General features: G+C 58.6%; 1 protein-coding gene across 1 annotated transcript; it reads left to right on the forward strand.

The window, feature by feature from the left end:
* Positions 1-1061: 1061 nt before the first annotated feature.
* On the forward strand, positions 1062-8252 carry HSD17B7 (hydroxysteroid 17-beta dehydrogenase 7). The gene is made up of 9 exons (XM_068164539.1): positions 1062-1158; positions 1374-1577; positions 1690-1782; positions 2660-2774; positions 3247-3441; positions 4621-4725; positions 5827-5883; positions 6627-6725; positions 7055-8252. Exons 1-9 carry the CDS (start codon positions 1124-1126, stop codon positions 7148-7150), a joined length of 999 nt encoding a protein of 332 aa, XP_068020640.1. The 5' UTR covers positions 1062-1123; the 3' UTR covers positions 7151-8252.
* Positions 8253-20379: the final 12127 nt, after the last annotated feature.

The following is a 20379-nucleotide window of genomic DNA, read 5'->3' on the forward strand; positions in this document are numbered from 1 at the left end:
GAAGGAGGAAGGATGCTTAAGGGACCCTCTTGGCTGACCCACACCAGCTGCCCATCTCCTTGGGTGACAAGGAGGGTGCTCTATGGCTCAGCATCTATCAGGACATGTCCACTGGCAGAAACCGAGGTGGGACAGCCAGCCTGGGAAAGGGGAGGGCAGGGGTAGGGGCGTGTGCTCTGGTTTGCCTTCCTGTGGTCCTGCTGGCTGTCAGAGGTCTTGCCCGTGCTGACCACGTAGCCTGTGGCAGCGTGGTTCTCCGGGGCCGAGCCTGGAGCGAGGACAAGCTTTGTTTATGTCGTGTAGTTAGTACCTGCCTGCCTCTGCCCTCGGATACACTGCTCAGGATTTCTCATGTCCTCTCCCAGCCCTTCCTCAATGAGCAGGGAGCTGAGAGCACCGGGCCGGGCAGAAACAAGTCTGCCCCATGTGCACCCCAGTTCCCACCGACCCGAGCCCCTGGGCACTCTGCGCAAGGGGTGCATGCCCACGGGTGAAACGGCGTCTTGGGGCACTGGGTGTACCCATCCCCTGCTCCAGCTGCCACGCTGGCCCCACCACGAGCACGGCTGCACCTGAGACCTCCAGTGGGACCTGCAAACCCAGACACCTCTGCCGCAGCAGCATCAGGAACCAGGGACCTGGTGGCACTTGTGTGTGGCTGAAAAACATCTCTGAGGCAAGGGATGGGGGGGGCAGAGCGGGACGTGACTGCCTGGGGAAAGCCTGCCTGCTGCAGCTGTGGGGCACGGGCAAGGTAGGCCAGGACAGGGAAAGACAAGGCAGGACAAGGAAAGGCCAGGCAAGAGCAGCGAACACGGCAGAGCAGACCCCAGCAGCTCGGCGGAGTAAGCGGAGCCTGCGCGGTAGGGGCGTGGCCTGCACCACAGCGGGGGGCGTGACCTACACCACGGCAGGGGCGTGGTCTACCCACAGGAGGCGTGACCAGGGCTGAGCGTGTCCCCGCCCCCTACCGCCCTCAGCCCACTATCACGCCACCACCGCCTCGGGGTCCGCCCCATCGGCTCCTGCCGATTGGCTGGCGGGGCAGGGCAGGGCGGGGCGGCACGTACCGGCTACGCTTATAGCGGCGGGGGGGCGGTAGCGGCGGCCACGACAGGACGCGATGGAACGAGTCGTGCTGGTAACCGGTGCCAGCGGGTGAGCGGCGGCTACCGGGCTTGGGGAGCGGGGGGAGGGAGAACCCTAATAGGGCCGGCTAGAGTGAGCTAGGATGGGCTTGTCCTGGCTAGCTCCGCCCCGGTGATAGAGCGGGCTGGGGTGAGCTGGGGCGCGTCGGGCCAGGAAGGTTGGCTTGGCTCGGCTCGGCCCGGCCCAGCCCTCCAGCGCCGTGTCTGACACGCTACCGTTTGCAGCGGTGTGGGGCTAGCGCTGTGCCAACGGCTGCTGGAGGAGGATGGCCGCATCCATCTCTGTATCGCCTGCCGCAACGCTCAGAAGAGTGAAGCCACTCGCGACCTCATCCTGGCCACCCACCCCGATGCCCAGGTCTCCACCGTGGACGTGGACCTAGGTAACCTGGCTTCGGTCCTGCGTGTAGCCCGTGAACTCCGCTGCAGGTATTGGATCTCAGTTCTCCACCCCACCGAGCCCCCTTTGTGTCCTCATGCCGCACCACCGGACCCCCTTGTCCACCCTCTTCTCTCTCACCTCTGTTTCTTCACCACACAGGTTTAAGCGCCTGGACTTTGTCTACCTCAATGCTGGGATCATGCCCAACCCACACGTGAACTTTAAGGCACTCTGGCATGGTCTCCTCACTGGGTAGGAGATGTTGGGGCGGGGGTGGGGGCTGGGTCCTTGCTTTGCAGGCAGCAGGGGGTTCTGGCAGCACCCCCACGGCCAAGGCATGCCCTTTGTACCAGAATTGAAGGCTCTGTCCCCATTCCCTGGTGTGACAGGATGTGTGGGTGGGCTAGGCAGCTGGGTGAAGTGCTGAGGGGCTCCAAGGCTGCTTCTGATCCCTGGCAGGACTGGGGTGAGAGGTGAGTCTTCACCCAAAGCCTGCAGCATCTGATCCTGGGGCTGGAGTGAAAAGCACCATTGGGTTGTGGGGAAGGTGAAGTTTGCTCCTGCTGGGTCTCCTTAATGTCTTGATTCCACTCTGTGGGTTTGTAGTTGATCTCAGCTGTGGGCCACAGTATTTTGGGAAGCTGAGTCTATAAACACCTTGGGAATAAGCATGCACTCTGCTGTCAGCATCGTGGGGAAGCTGAGCTAGGGAGCAAGGTGACAGGCTGTAGGGTGTAATACACTTGCTGGAGCGTTGGGCACAGACTCTGGAGTGTTCTTATCTGAATTAAGCCTGGCCCCAGGGCTTAGTTTTGTGTTGGAGCTGGCTTTGAAGCTGAGTGTGACATGAAAGGGAAATGCTGTTGTGTTTAATGGCATTTTTACTGTGGTGAAGTGAAGCAAGGGATAAGTCCAGTCAGTACTGAGACACTTACACATAAAGGGGATGGGGTAGTCTGTAACCCTTTTCCTGATAGCTTTCTCATGGGTTAATGGAGCCTTTGAAGGTGAAACCAGAGAGTCTATGTGGAGCCTGTGAGGCAGGGGAGACTGCTGAAGGACTGAAGCGGGGGAGCAGTAGGTATCTCCTGGCGATGTTCCTCTCTAAAGTCCAATGCTTGGCTTCCAGGAAGCTGCTTCACATGTTGACCACTGCAGAAGGTGTCATGACCCAGACAGACAGGCTTAATGGAGATGGGCTGCAGGAGGTGTTTGCTACCAACCTCTTTGGACACTTTATCCTGGTGAGGCTACATGTGAAGATGGAGCCCTTGATCTGGGGGTTGGTGTGGGTGGGGGTGGGCACAGGTGGCACTGGTGCCACAGCTGGGTTTTACAGGCTCAGACACTGGTGCAGGCTGCAGCCTGACAGATAACCAATGCTGGGGCAAAGACCATTGTTGTTGGAAGGGTTAATGTAATCTCAGGGCAATGGATAGAGGTAAACCATAGGCAGCTCTGTCCGGAGCAGCCACCAAGACTTCTCTGTGTTAGGTTCTCAGGGACTCAACTGAGCTGCGTTAGAGAAGGGTTGTAAACCCTCCTGGTGGACCCAGGGCTGAAGCTACACCTGAGCAGCAGCTGCTTCTGGCTAGTCCAGTGAAGAATGGCCAAGAGTAGGACCTCTGAGAGAAGCTGATAGCTTTTAAGGACCGCAGGGCTCTACTGCAAGGCTTCACAATCCCTCTGCTAAGCCAGCCCACAATTACTTTGCAGGTTCGTCAGCTCGAGGCTCTGCTCTGCGGCAAGGAGAAGCCCTCACGACTCATCTGGACCTCTTCCAGCAATGCCAGGGAGTCTGCCTTCAGCCTTTCTGACTATCAGCATGCCAAGGGGAAGGAATCATACAGCTCCTCCAAATATGCTACTGACCTGACCAGCGTGGTTCTGAACAGGAAATTCAATAAGCAGGTGACGATGGAGTCTGCGTGCCTGAGGAAACCTAATAAGCTCCTGCTGCTCATAATTAGCATTGCTATGAAAGAAGGCAGCTTGGGAACAACAAAGCAGTCCAATAGGTTCCTTAATGAGCTAAACACAGCTGAGGCTGAACCGGTAGCCTGGCTGGGGGAGAATCTGCTACAGAGATTGCTGCTGGGGGTCTGGGGTCAGAATCCGGCAAGCAGAGGGCTGTAAGAGCAGTCCTTAAGTTGAAAAGCTGCATGACCAAAGGAAAAAGCTGCTGCTCCTGTTGGGCATGCCTGCCTATCAGAGCAGGGCTGCTCAGGCAGCTGTGCCTGCAAGCACTCGAGGTGCAAGCTCTGCTGCCTCTCTTGATGGCTCCATGCTGCTGTTCAAGTGTTTGTGCTGAGAGCCTGGCACAGGTTGCCCAGGGGGGTGATGGAAGCCTCATCCCTCGAGGTTTTGAAGGCCAAGCTGGATGTGGCTGTGAGCAACCTGAGGTGACCCTTAGCCATGGCAGGGGGGTTGGAACTGGCTGATCCTTGAGGTCCCTTCCAAGCCTGACAGTTCTATGATTCTGTGTTTATCACACCCAAGATGTGTGAGCAGATGCTGGATTCTTGCTGGTGAGTGGCAGCCCTAAGCCAGCAGCAGTGACTGCACTCTCTTGAAGAGGTTGCCCAGGGAGGTTGTGGGTGCACCTTCCCTGGAGGTGTTCAAAGACAGGGTGGATGAGGCCTTGAGCAGCCTGAGCCACTGGAAGGTGTCCCTGCCTGTTGGAAGTAGATGATCCTTAAGGTCCCTTCCAACCCATTCTATGATTCTGTACTTCAGGAGAAATAGTCCTAGGCAGCTGGACATGCCCCCTGGAGGTGAGGTGGCCTTTGGTGTGAGTGGGGTGCTGCTGCTGAGCTGCATGTGGGCTGCAGCATGAGGCTGGGAGGCACTGGGAGGCTGCACCTTCTGTCTCGTGGGCTTACCATGGGCACAGGTTTAACTTGGGCACCTCCAGCTTGGAGGTCTCAGGAATCACTGCATCTGATCGCTCTTTGGTAACTTCAGAGGAGGAGTATCTGCTGTGAGCTGGTTTCTGTGCTCTCACCCTCTTTGGGGAGCACAAGGAGGGAAGGAGTGTGATCCATTCTGACTGTTGTCTGTGTGCACACTGACTCTGCTGCTTCTCTGCAGGGTCTGTACTCCAGTGTTGTTTGTCCTGGGCTTGTGATGTCCAACATGACCTACAGGATTTTGCCAGTCTTTCTGTGGAAGCTGCTGATGCCCATCATGTGGCTGGTAAGTGGGGAGCCCCTGGCTGCTGGGAGCTCAGGTTGCCCTGCTCTGATATATTTCACTGCAAGTAAGGTGCTGCATGTCTGCCCATGCTGCTGTACAGCCCTTCCTCCTGCTGCATTGGGCAGGCTGGACTGCCTTTGGCACCCTGGGGGTTCAGTGGGGTTGGGGGGCTCAGTCCTTCAGCCACAGCAGCATTTGTGAAGGCTCTCCCTGGGGGGTTTGCCAGCCTGCTGTGGGCTTCTGAGCTCTGCCATTGTGGTGGCAGCAGAGCTCAGAACAAAGCTTGGCCACTTGTGCTTTGAAATGCTCGTTTTGCTAACAGGTTCTGTGTATCTCAGTGTCCTTTCCCTCTCCCTCTCCTGCTCTCTTCTTTCCATCCTTCTGGAAAGCAAAGCCTGCTGTTCTCTTCTGCCTCTTCCACTGCTTTCCCAAAGCTTTCCTTGCCTTTCTTCCTTTGGGATTCAGCTTGTCAGGTTCTATCCCTATGCTCTGAGTCTTGCTGCTCATGCAGCTAGCTTGGCTTTTCTTCTGGCAGTAGCTGATCCTAAGGGATCACATTTCTCCTGTCAGAGGAGAGGCAATGCCTTCTCAGTTGTCCTCAACACTGGCAGGACTGCAGATCCTTCTGCCCCCTGCCATATGTGCTCCTGAGACCACTCAAGAGGTGGTGCCTGCAAGGCTTGTGTGGCTCTTGCTTTGGGGGTGATCACAGAATGGTCAGGGCTGGAAGGGACCTCAAGGCTCAGCCAGCTCCAACCCCCCTGCCATGGCCAGGGACACCTCACACTACATCCCTGGCCTTCAAAACCTCCAGGGATGAGGCTTCCACCACCTCCCTGGCCAACCTGTGCCAGTGCCTCACCACCCTCCTGGTGATCTCCATGGGGGAGCTTGGAGTGAGGCTTGCTGAGCTGCTGGGTGGCTCCAGGGAAAGCTAATCTGCAGTGCAGAAGGGATGCTTCAGTCATAAGTGTGCAGTAGTCAGCTTTGAGAAGCACTTTCACCTCTGGTGGGTCCTCTGCTGTGGGTGGGCTGCAGGGGGCTTGATGGAGAAGCCTCTGGCCACACCATGCACTCTGTCCTGTCCTCTTTCCCCCTCAGATCCGATTCTTTGCCAAGACCTACACTCTGACACCCTACAATGGAGCAGAAGCTCATGTGAGTAGCTGACAGCTTGCTTGGTGTGTAACATGCCACCCCTCTGGGCAGCTCTTCAGGGTCTGCTGGCTTGAAGAGAGATCCTCACAGCAAGGCTGGGGGGTGGGGGCCAGGCGTGAGCAGGGCTGCTCAGCCAGGTGATGGCTTCATACCCTTCAGCAGCTGCCTGTCAAATGACTTTATGCTAGAAAACCACTCCTGCCTCTGCCTCCAGGAGGGAGAGTGCTGCTTTCCCCCTTGGCAGTGAAGCAGCCATAGTCATGCAGGTGACCTCCATACCTCCCAGGGTGTGGAGGTGGGAATGCAGGGCACAGTGTGTGCCAAGCACAGCAGTGAGCAAGCTCAACATGGCCAAGATGCTCAAGTGGCTTAGCACTGAGGCATGAAGAGGGTAGGGCATAGAATCATGGAATTGTTAGGGTGGGAAGGGAGCTCAAGGCTCAGCCAGTTCCAAGCCCCCTGCCATGGGCAGGGACACCTCACACCACAGCAGGTGGCTAAGAGCCACATCCAGCCTGGCTGCAAACACCTCCCTGGGCAACCTGTTGCAGTGTCTCACCAGGTCACAGCTGAGGAGAGCCAGGTCAGAACTGCTTCTCCAGCTATCAAGTGTTGCCCTGCTTGCTCAGAGCACCTGTGTATGGGGTGGCCTCCTGTGTCCACTGGCAGCTGAGTCCTTGACTGCAGGCTTGGCTGGGATAAGTGTGCCCTGGACTTGTGCCCATCTGTGCTGTTCTCCCTAGGTGTGGCTGTTCAAACAGAAGCCAGAGTGCCTGGATGAGCTTGCCAAATACCACAGCTGCACTTCTGGATGGGGAAAGAGCTATGTGGAGCCCAGAAAGGTAAATGAAGCAGCAGCCTCCTGCTGCAGGGGGCTTGGCTGGGCAGCTGCCATCCCCCTCGTGAGAGAGGGTTGGTGCTGGAGTGGGAGCCATGCCTGCTGGGTGCTGAGCAACAATAATGGATGTGGGGCTAGCTGAGCTTTACCAGGGTATTGGAGTGTGGAGGACAGTGGAGATATTCTGGCTTGCAACCTGGTGCCTTCAGTTGCCCCTTTCTGAGCAAGGGAGCTCTGGAGATGCACTTTGCCCATCCCCAGAGCTGCCTTCTGTGTCCCTGCTGGCTGCAGCCAGGGTCGTGGCCTCACAGTGCTGCTCTTACTGTCTTCCAGATGGATGTGGATGAAGAAACTGCTGAGAAATTGTATGAGAAGCTGTTGGAACTGGAGAAGCAAACTCTAGAGAGATACAGTGATCTGCTAGATTAAATAAAGGCAGTCTCAGCTGGGTGTCAGTCTTGTGTCAGGGACAGGAGCCTTTTCCCATCCCCTTCTGGTGCTACTGAAATAAAGGTTGCCTGCTGTTCTGCAGGCACAGGGCTTCAGACCCCACCTTGCTTCCTGGCAGCAGGTGAGCAGTTCCTGACAGTGGAGATGTGGAAACTGAAGAGAAATGCTTTTTAGTCTTTTTTGTTGTTGTTGTGGGATATTTTTCTGGCATAAAACTGGAGCCCTGGAGTGGGTGGATGCTGCCTCAGCAGGGCTGCAAAGCAGTGCCTGGCAGAAGCATGACTGAGCTGTGCACAGCTCAGGAACAGCCTCTCAAAACATCTGCCCTGCACCAGCTTGGCTCTAGCAGGCTGGCTGGGTGGCTCAAGTGCACTGCCTGTGGTGGATCCTGAAGCACGTGAAGGCTTGTCTTCAGAGGAGCTGCTCTCACCCTGCCACACCAAAGCTGGGGCAAACCTTGCAGACATGCTCCACGAGGCTGAACCTGACTGCAAGGCAAGCTCTGCTCAGCAGCTGAAAGCCAAGCTCCTGAAGAGCAGGCCTGAGAATCAGGATGGCCCAGGCTGGGAGGGACCTCCAAAGCTCATCCAGCCTGACCTCCCTGCAGCCAGCAGGGACATCCCCAGCTAGACCAGGCTGCCCAGGGCCTCATCCAGCCTCATCTTGAATATCTCCAGGGAAGGGACCTCAGCCACCTCCCTGGGCAGCCTGTGCCAGAGTTCCACCAGCCTCAGAGTGAAGAACTTCTCCCTGAGACCCAATCTAAATCTGCTCTGCTCTAGTTTGAAGCCACTGCCCCTTCCTGCAGCTGTGGGACCTGATGTCTTGCTGCCCCTTGGGGCCACCATCAGGCTTCTAACCACAGCTGGCTGGAAAGGCTGAAGCCATTGATGCTAACTTGTGCTCAGGGCTGCTCTGCTCTGTGGGAGCAAGAGGTGAGAGGTTCCCATGGGGTTTTATCTCTCTAAACATCTTTTTATGCACAATCTGCTGTACCAAGTATTCTTCCTGCTGTCTGTCTGGGGAACTTCAGGTACCTGGTGTACTTCAAGTGCTGCAATGAATAAATGATTGGGACTGACTTGGCTTTGCTGCAGTGGTGGTTTTGCTCCCAACAGCTTGCCTTGGAGGGCTGGGAGGGAGGTTGCCTTGCCCTGTGCATTGTATAATGGATGGAAACTCCAGCACAGGAGGTTCCAGCTCAGCATGAGGAGGAACTTCTGCACTGGGAGGGTCCCAGAGCCCTGGAGCAGGCTGCCCAGAAAGGTTGTGGAGTCTCCTTCTCTGGAGCCTTCCCAGCCCCATCTGGATGTGTTCTGTGTGACCTGTGCTGGGTTCTCTGCTCCTGCTCTGGCAGGGGGTTGGGCTGGATGCTCTTGGGAGGTCCCTTCCAACCCCTGACACCCTGTGAGCTGTGATCTGGGAAGTGTGGGGTCTCTTCAGCCACAGGAGAGCTGTTAACCACCTGTTGGGACTTGCTTCTCTGGTTTCCTCAGTTAATGACAGGCATGGCACTTGTGGAGGCTTCAGTGTGGGTTTTGTGTGGAGCAGCTCTGGGCTGTCTGAGTCCATTTCCCAGCCTCAGGCACTTGGGAGACACAGATGTCTCTGGTGCTTGCTCACCCTGCTGTGTCACATAATGACTGATTTAGTGCTGCCTGGTGAGGGAGTATGACTCTGCCCAGCCTCTTCCCTGGGCCTGCTGGGCACCAGGTGAGGTCAGGAGGGGCCCTGTGCTGCTCAGCCCTCGGTGGTGGGGCTGTGGCTGTGCTGCCCAGGCTGCTGCATCCTGCTGGGAGGGCAAGTGCCCACGGGAGGGTTGGCTCAGTGGTCTGTGTGGGAAGCTGCAGCAGCACAGAACTGACATCTGGGAGCATCCAGGCTCTGCAGAGCCTCTTCCTTGAGTTGGCCTCAAGGGACACATTTAAAGCACCTCACTTTTATTTGTTAGGATTTTCCCCCCTCTGTTTCTTAAGCATCTCTGCAGAGCAGAGAGCTGCTTCTGGCATGGTGTTTGCTGCAGAAATAGGTCAGTCCTGAGCAGCACCTTGGGCTCAGCCCTTCTGTGAGTAGCAGAGGTGGTGTGGGTGGGAAGCTGCTGCACTCTCTTTTGGCCTCACCTGGGAGCACACTGAAGAGCTGCCCATGGTGGCCCCTGGCTGTGGCTGTAGCTGCTGGGAGCTGGGAAGCAGGTTGGGCTCTGCTGATGTGGACCTTTGTCTAAATGCTCTCCAGAACAATCTGCAGGGGACTACAAGAGAGCTGGGGAGGGACTTGTGAGGGTGTCAGGGAGGGATAGGACTGGGGGGGATGGAGCAGAACTGGAAATGGAGAGATTGAGATTGGCTGTGAGGAAGAAGTTGTTCCCCAGGAGGGTGGTGAGAGCCTGGCACAGGCTGCCCAGGGAGGTGGTGGAAGCCTCCTGGCTGGAGGTGTTTGCAGCCAGGCTGGAGGTGGCTGTGAGCAACCTGCTGTGGTGTGAGGTGTCCCTGGCCATGGCAGGGGGTTGGGACTGGCTGAGCCTTGAGGTCCCTTCCAACCCTGACAGTTCTGTGGCTCTATGAGTTTGGTGCTGCACAGGGCTGGGGATGCACAATCACCACAGGTGCTGTGGAGCTGCTTCTCTGCAGGGAGGGGTGGCTTGTGGTGGCCTGCTCTTGGCTAACAGTTGTGTATGCATGGAGCTTAATCCCCCAGCTAATCCCTGCTGGCCAGCAGACACATCCAGGTGTGACAGCAACGATGGAGAAACAGCAACTGGGTCAAGGAGAGCAGGCAGGTTCCTGTCTGCCAGCCTCTTCCCGGCACGCTCCCTTCCCCTCCTCTTCGCTTGCCAGGCTAGCAGAGGCACCACTGGTGCCACTGCATGGGGCTGGGGCTGTGCAGATGGAGTTGCTGGGTCCTGCCTGCAGCCTGGGGGCTGGTGGCAGAGCTGGGGGTGACGCAGGGCGGTGAGAAATGCCAAGCGTGGGCCGGGGGCAGAGCCGGCAGTGGCAGCTGTGAGTCACTGCTCAACCAGCAGCTTTCTGCTTGTGATCCTCGGGTCTGGAGCCTTCCAGGGGGTGCTCCAGGGCAGGTCTTGAGCATGGAACCTCGTTTGTGGTCACCCTGTGACGTCTTGGGCAGCCAGGCTGTGTGAGGCAAGCCCTGCTCATCCCTGCCTGCTCCCCAGTCACCAGTTTATCTCCATGGGGAATCGTTGCCTTGCTCCAAACCCAGCCCAAGTCCTTTACCACTCAGCTGCCTTTCAGCTGTGCAGGGCACTGCCAGCAGAAACAGGGGTGGGAACAGTAGCCAAAGCCATGGCCAAGGGAGGAGAAAGCTTGAGATGGCCATGGCAGGGCTCCCATCCCTGCTGGTGAGGGCAATGGGATTGAAGGAAACCCCAAGGGCCAGCATGTGCCCCTCTCAGCATGGGCACTGTGCTGCAGCCAGCTCCTCTGGAAGCTTCCAGGGATAGCCCTTGAGTGGGCAGCTTTGGAAGGTTTGGAGGAGAGCTGCCCAGAGAGGCTAGGGGTAGAGGACATAGCTCTGAAGAGCTGGGTGAGGAAACAGGGAGGGGAAACCCCTTTGGGAGGGTGGCAGGAGCACAAGCAGCTGTCTGGCAGGGAAGAGGAAAGAGGGATGGGAGCCTGGGTGGGTTTGGCTGAGAATGGGCAAAGTGTGGAGCCTCAGGAAGTATTTGTCTGGGAGGGAGCTCTCACACCTCCAGCCAGCCCTGCTCTGAGCAGGGAGGGTGCCCTGGCTGGGCCAGATGGTTCGGGGATGTGTCCAGGAGAGTTCTGAAGCCTCCAGGGATGAAGACCCCAGAGCCCCTGTCCCAGGGCTGCTCCTACAGATACTGCCCTGCACTGCAGCTTCCCAGGACAGGTTAAGGCTGACCTGTGAGAGAGGGAGATGCCAGAGGCTCTGAGCAGACCTCTGCCACATGACCAAGGGAGCTGAGTCTGCCTGCAGGGTCAGGGAGGCTTTTCAGCCCTGCCTTACAAAAGACAGTGCTGTACCCAAAGGAGAGATCTCAAAGGCAAGCTGGCAGATGGGATCAGGAACAGCTTGTGAGAGGGACCAGAATGAGCACTGCAGCCTCTGTCTAGCTCCTCAGTAGCTGCTCCTCAGTCAGGGCAGAGCTTGGAGAGGCTGCAGGGCTGCAATCAGTGTTTTTGGCATCAGTCCCCAGAGAGAGGAGCCTGAGAAGGCTGTCCTGGCAGAAACCCTCTGGCAGATGAAAGGATTCGTATCAGACCAAAGGGCGTGCAGGGGAGACAGGGCAGACTGGACGGACAGCCAGGGCTGGGCGGCGCTCAGCGGTAAGGCGAAGCAGCTGAGCTGGGAGCTGCCTCGGGCAGAGGAGGTGGCTGGAAGCCCAGCCCGGGGTCAGGCTCTCTGGGATCTTGCAGCAAGGCATTGCAGGTGCTGAATGCCTCTGTCAGAGCCTCTTTGTCGAAAGACAAGCTGCTGAAGATGATGAGCTCGGGCTGCAGCAGGGAGGCACAGCTGCAGTCCTGCCTTGCTTTTCCTTTCTGCCTCAGCAGGAGTTGTGCTGGGCTGGGTTTGGGTCAGTCTGCAGCTCTCATGTCCCCTGGGGGAGTCTGCTTCTGCTCCTCTGGGGCAGTGACAGGCACGAGGAGAGGAGGGGATGGGGTGTTTCAGGGTCCCTTCCAGGGCTGACTGCACAGAGAGAGTCCTAACCCTAGCTCCTGCCCCCAGCACTGCCATGGCACATAGTGCCACCTGCAGCTGAGCGTGCCACCCTGGAGGGACAGCAGGGACCTCAGAGCTGGGGGGACCCAGCCAATCCCTGCAAGTGGCTGTGTGAGAGAGGGCTGAGAGGGCAGCCATGCTTTTGAGCATCACATTCAGCTCTGGAACCTGGGCATGCTTGCCCACAGCTCAGATGCTCCTGGGATTCACCCCGGAGGCAGCTCCGTGAGGTGCAGCCAGCATCTCTCTGGGGATCACCAGGTGAGTGCAGCAATAGCTCAGGCCTCTGTCATCTGAAGGATGGTAGGGCCAGACCTGCCAGGATGGGTTGGGGAAGGCATTTCTGAGCAGCAGCACGTGGAGGCTGCAGGGATGCTGCTCTGTGCCTGTCAGCCCCACAGCATGTGCTGCATGCCCCCCAGGCTCCAAAGCCCAAGGCAGAGCCAGGAGGATGCTGAGGGGACTTGAGCATCTCCCCTGGGAAGAGAGACTGAGAGCCCTGGGGCTGTTGAGTCTGGAGAGGAGAAGGCTGAGAGGGATCTGATCAATAAGTATCTGAGGGGTGGGGGCAAGTGGAGGAGGCCAAGCTCTGTTCAGTAATGCACAGGAACAGGACAAGAAAGAACAGGTTCCAGCTTGAAGAGAGAAGGTTTCAGCTCAGCATGAGGAGAAACTTCTTTGGTGTGAGGGTGCCAGAGCCCTGGAGCAGGCTGCCCAGGGGGGCTGTGGAGTCTCCTTCTGGGGAGCCTTTCCAACCCCCCCTGGATGCATTCCTGTGCAGCCTGCCCTGGGTGATGCTGCTCTGGCAGGGGTTGGCCTGGGGGAGCTCTGGAGCTCCCTTCCAGCCTCTAACATTCTGTGGTTCTGTCACATTTATTGATGGCTTTGACCTGCAGTTGCAGCAGATCTGCACCCTCCCTGCCCACATTCTGCCTGCCAGCAGCTGCCACAGCTCTCCTGCAGCCAGGGGAGGTGGTCTTGCAGAGCACACCTGAGGTGAGAGGTCCCTGCTTGTGCCCAAACAGCCTTGCAGGGCGAGCTGGATGCCAGAGAGCTGCCTCAGTGCTGTGGGCACCGGCACCTTCCTCCCATCCACGTGCAGCTGGCCCTTGGCATTTCCTCCCTCACAAGCCCTGGGTTTGATACAAAGCCCTTGGTATGTTTGGTGGTTGTTGCTGGGCCTGCTGGGGTCCTGGGCATGGTGTTTAATGAGGAAGCTCTGCAAGGTGTGGCACCTCCTGGGGCAGGGGACACTCCGTGGTGTGCATGGCTGCTCCAGGCTCTGCTCTCCTCTCTCTTCCCAGTCTTCAAGACAATGGTGCTGTGGTGTAGAGCTGTAGCTTTGGTGAGGACAGAGGGGAGAGGGTGGGTGAGGGTAGGAGCTGGTGGGATGGTGGTGTCTTGCCAAGTGCTGCTTGGGTTGCCCAGGAGCCTGCAGGACCCTGAGCGAGGCATGGGCACCAGCTCTGGTGGAGCAAGCTGCTGTTGATAGCTCAGGGCAAACAGGGCTCGGGTTGGGGCAGGCCTGGTGATGCTGGGGCTGGCTCTGTCCCTCAGTGTCTTGCCAAAGGCAGCTCACCAGCAGGTGCTGCTGGCATGTGGCAGCTGTAGCTTGGCAAAACATGTCCCAGCACATCTACCCTGCCTGTGCCATCACCTTCCCTGAATGCTGCCGGTCAGGCTGATCTTTGCTGCTCACCACCTGACAAGCTGAGCTTTGCAATTGGTTGCAACAGGACCTGCCAACACCCCTGGTGACCTAAACATCTGCCAGGGAGAGGTCATCACTTTATCAGCCCTTGAGAAGCTCCAATTTCTCCCCACCTTTTCCTCTTGACTGTGCCAATGTCTCCCTGTCTGAGACTGCTGCTAGACAAATGCCAGGGTTGGGCAGGGCACAGGGGACTGGAGCTGTGGGTCCAGCCACAGTGTCCTGGCCACCATGAAAGTGCCACTTGGAGCAGGACAGTCAGTCCAGCCCGGCCCTCATCCCCTGTGCTTCACCTGTGTCACCAACTGCTGAGCCCCAGCAGCTACCCAGGGTGTGCAGCCTCTGCCTGGGCTCCTCTGCACACCCCAGCCCCCCTGAGCTCTCAGCCCCTTGGTTCAGACCAGGAGAGAGCAGGGCAGGGTATTAACAAGGGGGGCATCCCAAGGAGAAGGGCAGAGCAATGGCAGCTGGGCAGGAGAGGCTGGTGCCAGGCTGGTGCCCCTGCAGTCCCCTGAGGCTCACCTTTATCCGAGCTGGAGCCTACCCAGGGCACCTTCTGGTGGTGGTTTCTGTCTGGGAGACCAAAGCAGGAAGTTTTGCTTCCTTTCTTCACCCAGGTGTGAGCAACACCATGGTCCCCAGCCCCTGCTTGTCCCTAGCCCTGTCTTTGCAGGGCTGCCCTGAGCACAGCTGGGTCAGCACAGGCAGGGGGGCTGGGGGAGGTGGGAAGGGGAGAGGGCAGGCTGCTGTGGGGAGACATTGCTGTCCTTCTGCACCAGCTGGTCCACTCGTGGCTTTTGCCTTTCCAGCTGAAAGGTTCTCTCCAGAGGTGCCATGGTGACCATGCCAGGCTTCAGTGCCAGCCTCTGTGATTCTCACAGGCCCCTGTGCAGCCTCTGTGTGTGGTCCCTGGGGCTGCTGCTGCTGGGGTCCCTTCCCATCACAGCCTCCCACCAAATCAGAGATCCACTTGTCAGGGCTGGAAGGGAGCTCAAGGCTCAGCCAGCTCCAACCCCCTGCCATGGGCAGGGACACCTCACACCACAGCAGGTTGCTCACAGCCACCTCCAGCCTGGCTGCAAACACCTCCAGGCAGGAGGCTGCCACCACCTCCCTGGGCAGCCTGTGCCAGGCTCTCACCACCCTCCTGGGGAACAACTTCTTCCTCACAGCCAATCTCAATCTCCCCACTTCTAGTTCTGCTCCATCCCCCCCAGTCCTATCCCTCCCTGACACCCTCACAAGTCCCTCCCCAGCTTTCTTGTAGCCCCTTCCAGTAGTGCTGGAGCAGCCATGGCAGGGTGTGGGAGCTCTGGGCACGTGTGGAGGTGGCAGGCAGAGCATTGGCATTGGCAAAGTGGCCTCAAAACCTAGGGAGGGTTTTTCATAGCCCACGCAGCAGAGAGGTCACATTGTGAGCCCTGATGTGTGTGCTCAGGAAGATCTCTGTTTTGACACGCAGGAAGGTGGCACCTCACCTTGGCAGGTGGCACCTCACCTTGGCAGGTGGCACCTCACCTTGATCATAGGGGCTCAGCCAGGTCTAATTACAGTGTGCAGTGGGGATGGGTACAAACAGCTGGCATCCCGGGGAGGCAGGATGTGTTTTGCTGCACCCTGGGGAGAAGGCAGTGGGTATGAGCTGGGGGGGCATGGGACACATCCTCCTCTCTGCCTTTTATGGTCACTTTTCATGCTCTTCAAAGCTGGGCTTCTAGCCAGACCTCTTCTCCTGGCCGTGCCACCCATGGGGTGAGCATGGGGAAGAGGTTCCCACAGGTGAAGAGCAGGGCTGCAGGGTCTGTGAGGCTGCCATGGCAGCAGTGCCACAGCACCAGTGCTAGCACAACACAGGCCCCTTCCCCATGCAGGAAAGCCCAGGTGGGGCCCAAAAAGGGTCTGATGAGGTGGGGCCCAAAAAGGGTCTGATGAGAAAGGGCCCAGAGTCTGGCACTGCTTGGGGAATGGGAATAGGAAGCCAGGACCTTCAACACCTTGGGGGACAGGTTGGACTTGATGATCTTTGAGGTCTTTTCCAACCTTATTGGTTCTATGATCTGATCAGAAGGCAGAGCTTTTATGAGGTCTCACTTTTCCATCCTGCTGCCATCTGTCCTGAGCCTGGTACTCAATGCCTATGAAGCTCAGCTTGGGCAAATTCTCCTAAGCCCAGCTTTGACCTGCTCTCATGAGCTCTAACAGGTCAAACAGTCCTGCCTAGGAAGCCTGAGGCTCATCCCAGCCAGCTAGCCCAGCTGGCAGGGCACAGCCCAGCTGGCAGGGCACAGCCCTCCTGGCCTGCTCTAGGTTTAAAACAAACAAACACAGACAGACACACACAAACAGATACAGACAGACACACAGATACAGACAGACACACAGATACAGACAGACAGACAGACAGACACACACACACAAACTCCTTTAAAGTTTTGCTTTTATTAGTATTATTTTCAAGACAGTTTAAAAATCCATCTCCTCTCCTGGCTTGGGCAGATCACAGCTCACAGGATGTCAGGGGTTGGAAGGGACCTCCCAAAAGCATCCAGCCCAACCCCCCTGCCAGAGCAGGAGCAGAGAACCCAGCACAGGTCACAGAACACATCCAGAGGGGGCTGGGAAGGCTCCAGAGAAGGAGACTCCACAACCTCTCTGGGCAGCCTGCTCCAGGGCTCTGGGAGCCTCCCAGTGCAGAAGTTCCTCCTCATGCTGAGCTGGAACCTCCTGTGCTGGAGTTTCCATCCACTGCCCCTTGTCCTATCCCAGGGAGCAAGTGAGCAGAGCCTGTCCCCTCCCTCCTGACCCCCAGCCCTCAGCTATTGATAGACATTGATCAGATCCCTCTCAGTCTTCTCTTCTCTGGACTAAACAGCCCCAGGACTCTCAGCCTCTCCTCATCAGGCAGTGCTGCAGTCCCTTAATCATCCTGGTAGCCTCCCTTGGACTCTCTCCAGCAGATCTGAACTGAGGAGCCCAGCACTGGATGCAATATTCCAGGTGAGGTCTCAGCAGGGCAGAGCAGAGGGGGAGGAGAACCTCCCTGGCTCTGCTGGCCACACTCCTCTTGATGCACCTCTGTGTGCCATGGGCTTGCTGGAGGAGGGTGCCAGGAGGTCAGGCTTGGTGCAGTTGTGTCTCCTGCAGCCAGCCTGGGTGGGACAGCCCCGGGAAGGTGGTTTTCAGGGCACGTGGCTGCTCAGCCAGGCCTTGCTTGACTCAGAGGCATAAGCAGCAGTGTCACTGCTGAGGTCAGTAGGGAGAGCTTGCAAATTGCTGTGCAGGTCAGGACCACGTCAGGACCTCTCCTGCCTGTCCAATTTGCTCCAGGAGGTGAACTTCCTGCCCCGGCGGAGGGAGGTGGGGAGGAAGCTTCCCCCACCCCAGGCACCGAAGCAGTGATGCCTGCTGCAGCTGATACGCACGGGGCTGTCACCGCCCGCCTGCGGGACCCTTGCCAGGCTGCCTTGCCTCCCTGCCACCTGCTGTCCCCAGCTGAGCGGCACCGAGGCCACCTCCCAGGTCAAATGCTCCCTGCTGGCCCTCGGCGGCATTGCCTTCCTGACCCCTGGTCGCCGTTGGCAGCAGGCTGTGAGCCGCAGAGCCCGGGGACACGCTGGGATCCTCCACCAGCCTCTTGCTACACATGACCTCTGGAAGGCACAGCGAGGCTGGCTCACAGTGCCTTGCAAAACCCCGCGTGGGAATGCTGCCACCCAAACCAGGCTCCTGCAGCTTTGGTCTCTGTCTCCCCACAGGATGTGGTGCTGGCACCCCAGGCCACAGGATCAAAATCCACAGGAGCTGAGGCCACAGGGAGGTGCTGGGAAGGACTGCAGCGTGCACCACGAGTGGACAAGGATCTGCCACAGCTCAGCTCGCTCACCTAAGGGCCAGACAACAAAGAACAGCATGTGTCCCACCAGGGAGGCCAGGTACCTCTCAGAGTTTGGCCCTAAGGCAGCTGGGCTGTGTCCTGTGCAGGATTGTGTCGTTCCCACCCACACTGCTGCAAGACTGGCAGGAGTGGCTGACGTGCCAGAGGGTCGTGCTGCCATCCAGAGACAGGCTGTGGAAAGAGGCTGGCAGGGAGCTCACATGGCTCAGGACAGGGAAGTGCGCCTGTGGAGGAGCAACCCCAAGCACTGATCCGTGCTGGGGACTGCCCAGCTGCAAAGCAGCTCCAGGGGAGAGAGCCTGGGGGTGCTGGGGGACCCCAAGTTGAATGCAAGCCAGCAATGTGCCCTTGCAGCAAGGAAAGGCGCTGGTGCCCTAGGCTGTGTTGGGGGAGTGCTGCCTGCAGGTGGAGGGAGGAGACCCTCCCCCTCTGCTCTGCACCGCTGGGGCCGCACCTGGAGCGATGCATTCAGAGCTGGGCTGCCCCAGTACAAGAGATAAGGGCACACTGGAGAGTCCTGCGAGGGGTCACTGAGGTGGTGAAGGGACTGGAGCACCTCTCCAGTGAGGACAGGCAGAGTGCTGCGGCTGCTCAGCCTGCAGGAGCATCTGGGAGGGTCTCAGGCAGGTCACCACTGGCTCTCTGCCCCAGGTGAAGCATTTTAATTGCAAAGGATCTTAAGGAGGGACAGCCCCAGGCAGAGGGGATGTAGGACCACGCCGTGGGGAGGCAGAGCCCTAGGCAGAGGGGATGCAGGACCACGCCGTGGGGAGGCAGAGCCCCGGGCAGAGGGGATGCAGGACCACGCGGTGGGGAGGCAGAGCCCCAGGCAGAGGGGATGCAGGACCACGCGGTGGGGAGGCAGAGCCCCAGGCAGAGGGGATGCAGGACCATGCCGTGGGGAGGCAGAGCCCCAGGCAGAGGGGATGCAGGACCATGCCGTGGGGAGGCAGAGCCCCAGGCAGAGGGGATGCAGGACCACGCGGTGGGGAGGCAGAGCCCCGGGCAGAGGGGATGCAGAGCCCCAGGCAGAGGGGATGCAGGACCACGCCGCGGGGAGGCAGAGCCCCGGGCAGAGGGGATGCAGGACCACGCGGTGGGGAGGCAGAGCCCCGGGCAGAGGGGATGCAGGACCACGCGGTGGTGCTGCGGCCTCACCGAGCGGGCTCGGCTGCTGATGGGCACAGCCCGGCCGCGCCAGGGAGGTTCGGGGACCTGCCCGGAGTCCTGCCCCGGGACCTGCCCAGGCTCTTAGCTCGGCACTGAGGAACCCCCAGGCAGCGATGCTCGGGCGAGAGGAGCGCCCGGCCGCCCCGGAGCTGAGGTTGTCCTCCAAGAGCACAATGTGCCGCTGCCGGCCGCGGTCCTGCCGAGCTCGGCATCCCCTCAAAGCGAAGTGAATGGCTCTCCGTGCCCGGCATCAAGTCCTCTCGCCGGCAGACCCGTGGCCTGACCTGACCCCTAATGGCACAGCCTGTAAGCGGGCAGCACCTTTCACACAGCCCTGCCCGGGCTCACGGGTGCCCGGAGCAGCACAGGCAGCTTGGGAGAGGCACAGAATGCTTCCCGAGGGGGCTTGCCAGGAGCAGGTTTCTGTGCCCACAGCTCTAGGCACAGAGATGCTCTGTTGCCTGTCACCAGGCTGGTAGATGCCTTTCTTGTCATAGACCTGGTGATCTTTTCACTTGAGGCACCTGAAGAGTACTCTCTACCTGCTTCCTTGGGCTGCTGGGGCTTTGCACAAGACCAGTCACAGGATGTATCTGCAGGGGGCTCCAAGAAAGCTGGGGAGGGACTTGTGAGGGTGTCAGGGAGGGACAGGGCTGGGGGGGTGGAGCAAAACTAGAAGTGGGGAGATTGAGATTGGCTGTGAGGAAGAAGTTGTTGCCCAGGAGGGTGGTGAGAGCCTGGCACAGGCTGCCCAGGGAGGTGGTGGAAGCCTCCTGCCTGGAGGTGTTTGCAGCCAGGCTGGAGGTGGCTGTGAGCAACCTGCTGTGGTGTGAGGTGTCCCTGCCCATGGAGGGGGTTGGAGGGTGGAATTAGATGATCCTTGAGGATCCTTCCAACCCTAATGGTTCTGTGAGGGACACTGGGGCCTCCTGCCTGGGCCAGGGTCAGGGCCAGTCTTCAAATGAAAAGATGCTTGGGCCTCATGCTCAGGCCAGGATCTGGGTCAGCCTCCAGGAAAAACAGGACCACACTTGATTGCTCCCCTGTGCTCCTCAGTCTGTGGGTTTGTCTTCCTTTTTTTCCCTGATGGGGCAGTGTTTAGACTTCAGAGATGACCACAGTGAACCCAAAGTGCCTGTTGCTGTCTCCTCTTGCCCCCAAAGGACAGGCTGAAACTTGTCTTCAACCCAAGCTAAATACCACCAGAAAGGCTTTCCCTTATAAAGAGAGGAAACCAACACAGGATATGTGGAAATCTTCCCTTTTCACTTTGGAATACTGTAATTGATTTTGTTCCCTCCATTTCCAAGCCTTTGAAAGTGAACATTAGGGGAAGGTTTAGGTGCTGCTTGCTATGGGACCCCCCCGGGCTGCTGGCAGCTGCTGGCCCTGATGGTGACACGGCTGGTTGGGGGTCCTGTGTCCTGCACCAGCTGAGAGCTCCTGGAGGCCCTGCAGAACAGGAGCTGGGCCTCCCAAAGCTCTGCTCTTCCAGCCCTAGGGCAGCCTGTGCTGACAGATGGAGTGCCTGCCCCCGGGGAAGCTCAGCTGTTGTCAGCACTGAGCAGTGGAAATGGAAGTGAAGGAGCTGGTGCCCAAGGGACACTTTACCCTCGAGGGAGGCTGGTGCAGAGGAGGCTTTTAGAAACACTCTTCCCCTCCTGCTGCTCTCTAGCTGCCCAAAGGTTGCCTATCCTTGTCCTTGGATGCTCCTTGGCTGCTGCCCATGCT

This window comes from Melanerpes formicivorus, unplaced genomic scaffold, assembly GCF_026170545.1.
Source record: "Melanerpes formicivorus ecotype bairdi unplaced genomic scaffold, bMelFor1.0.p_v2 SCAF_81, whole genome shotgun sequence".
NCBI lineage: Eukaryota > Metazoa > Chordata > Aves > Piciformes > Picidae > Melanerpes > Melanerpes formicivorus.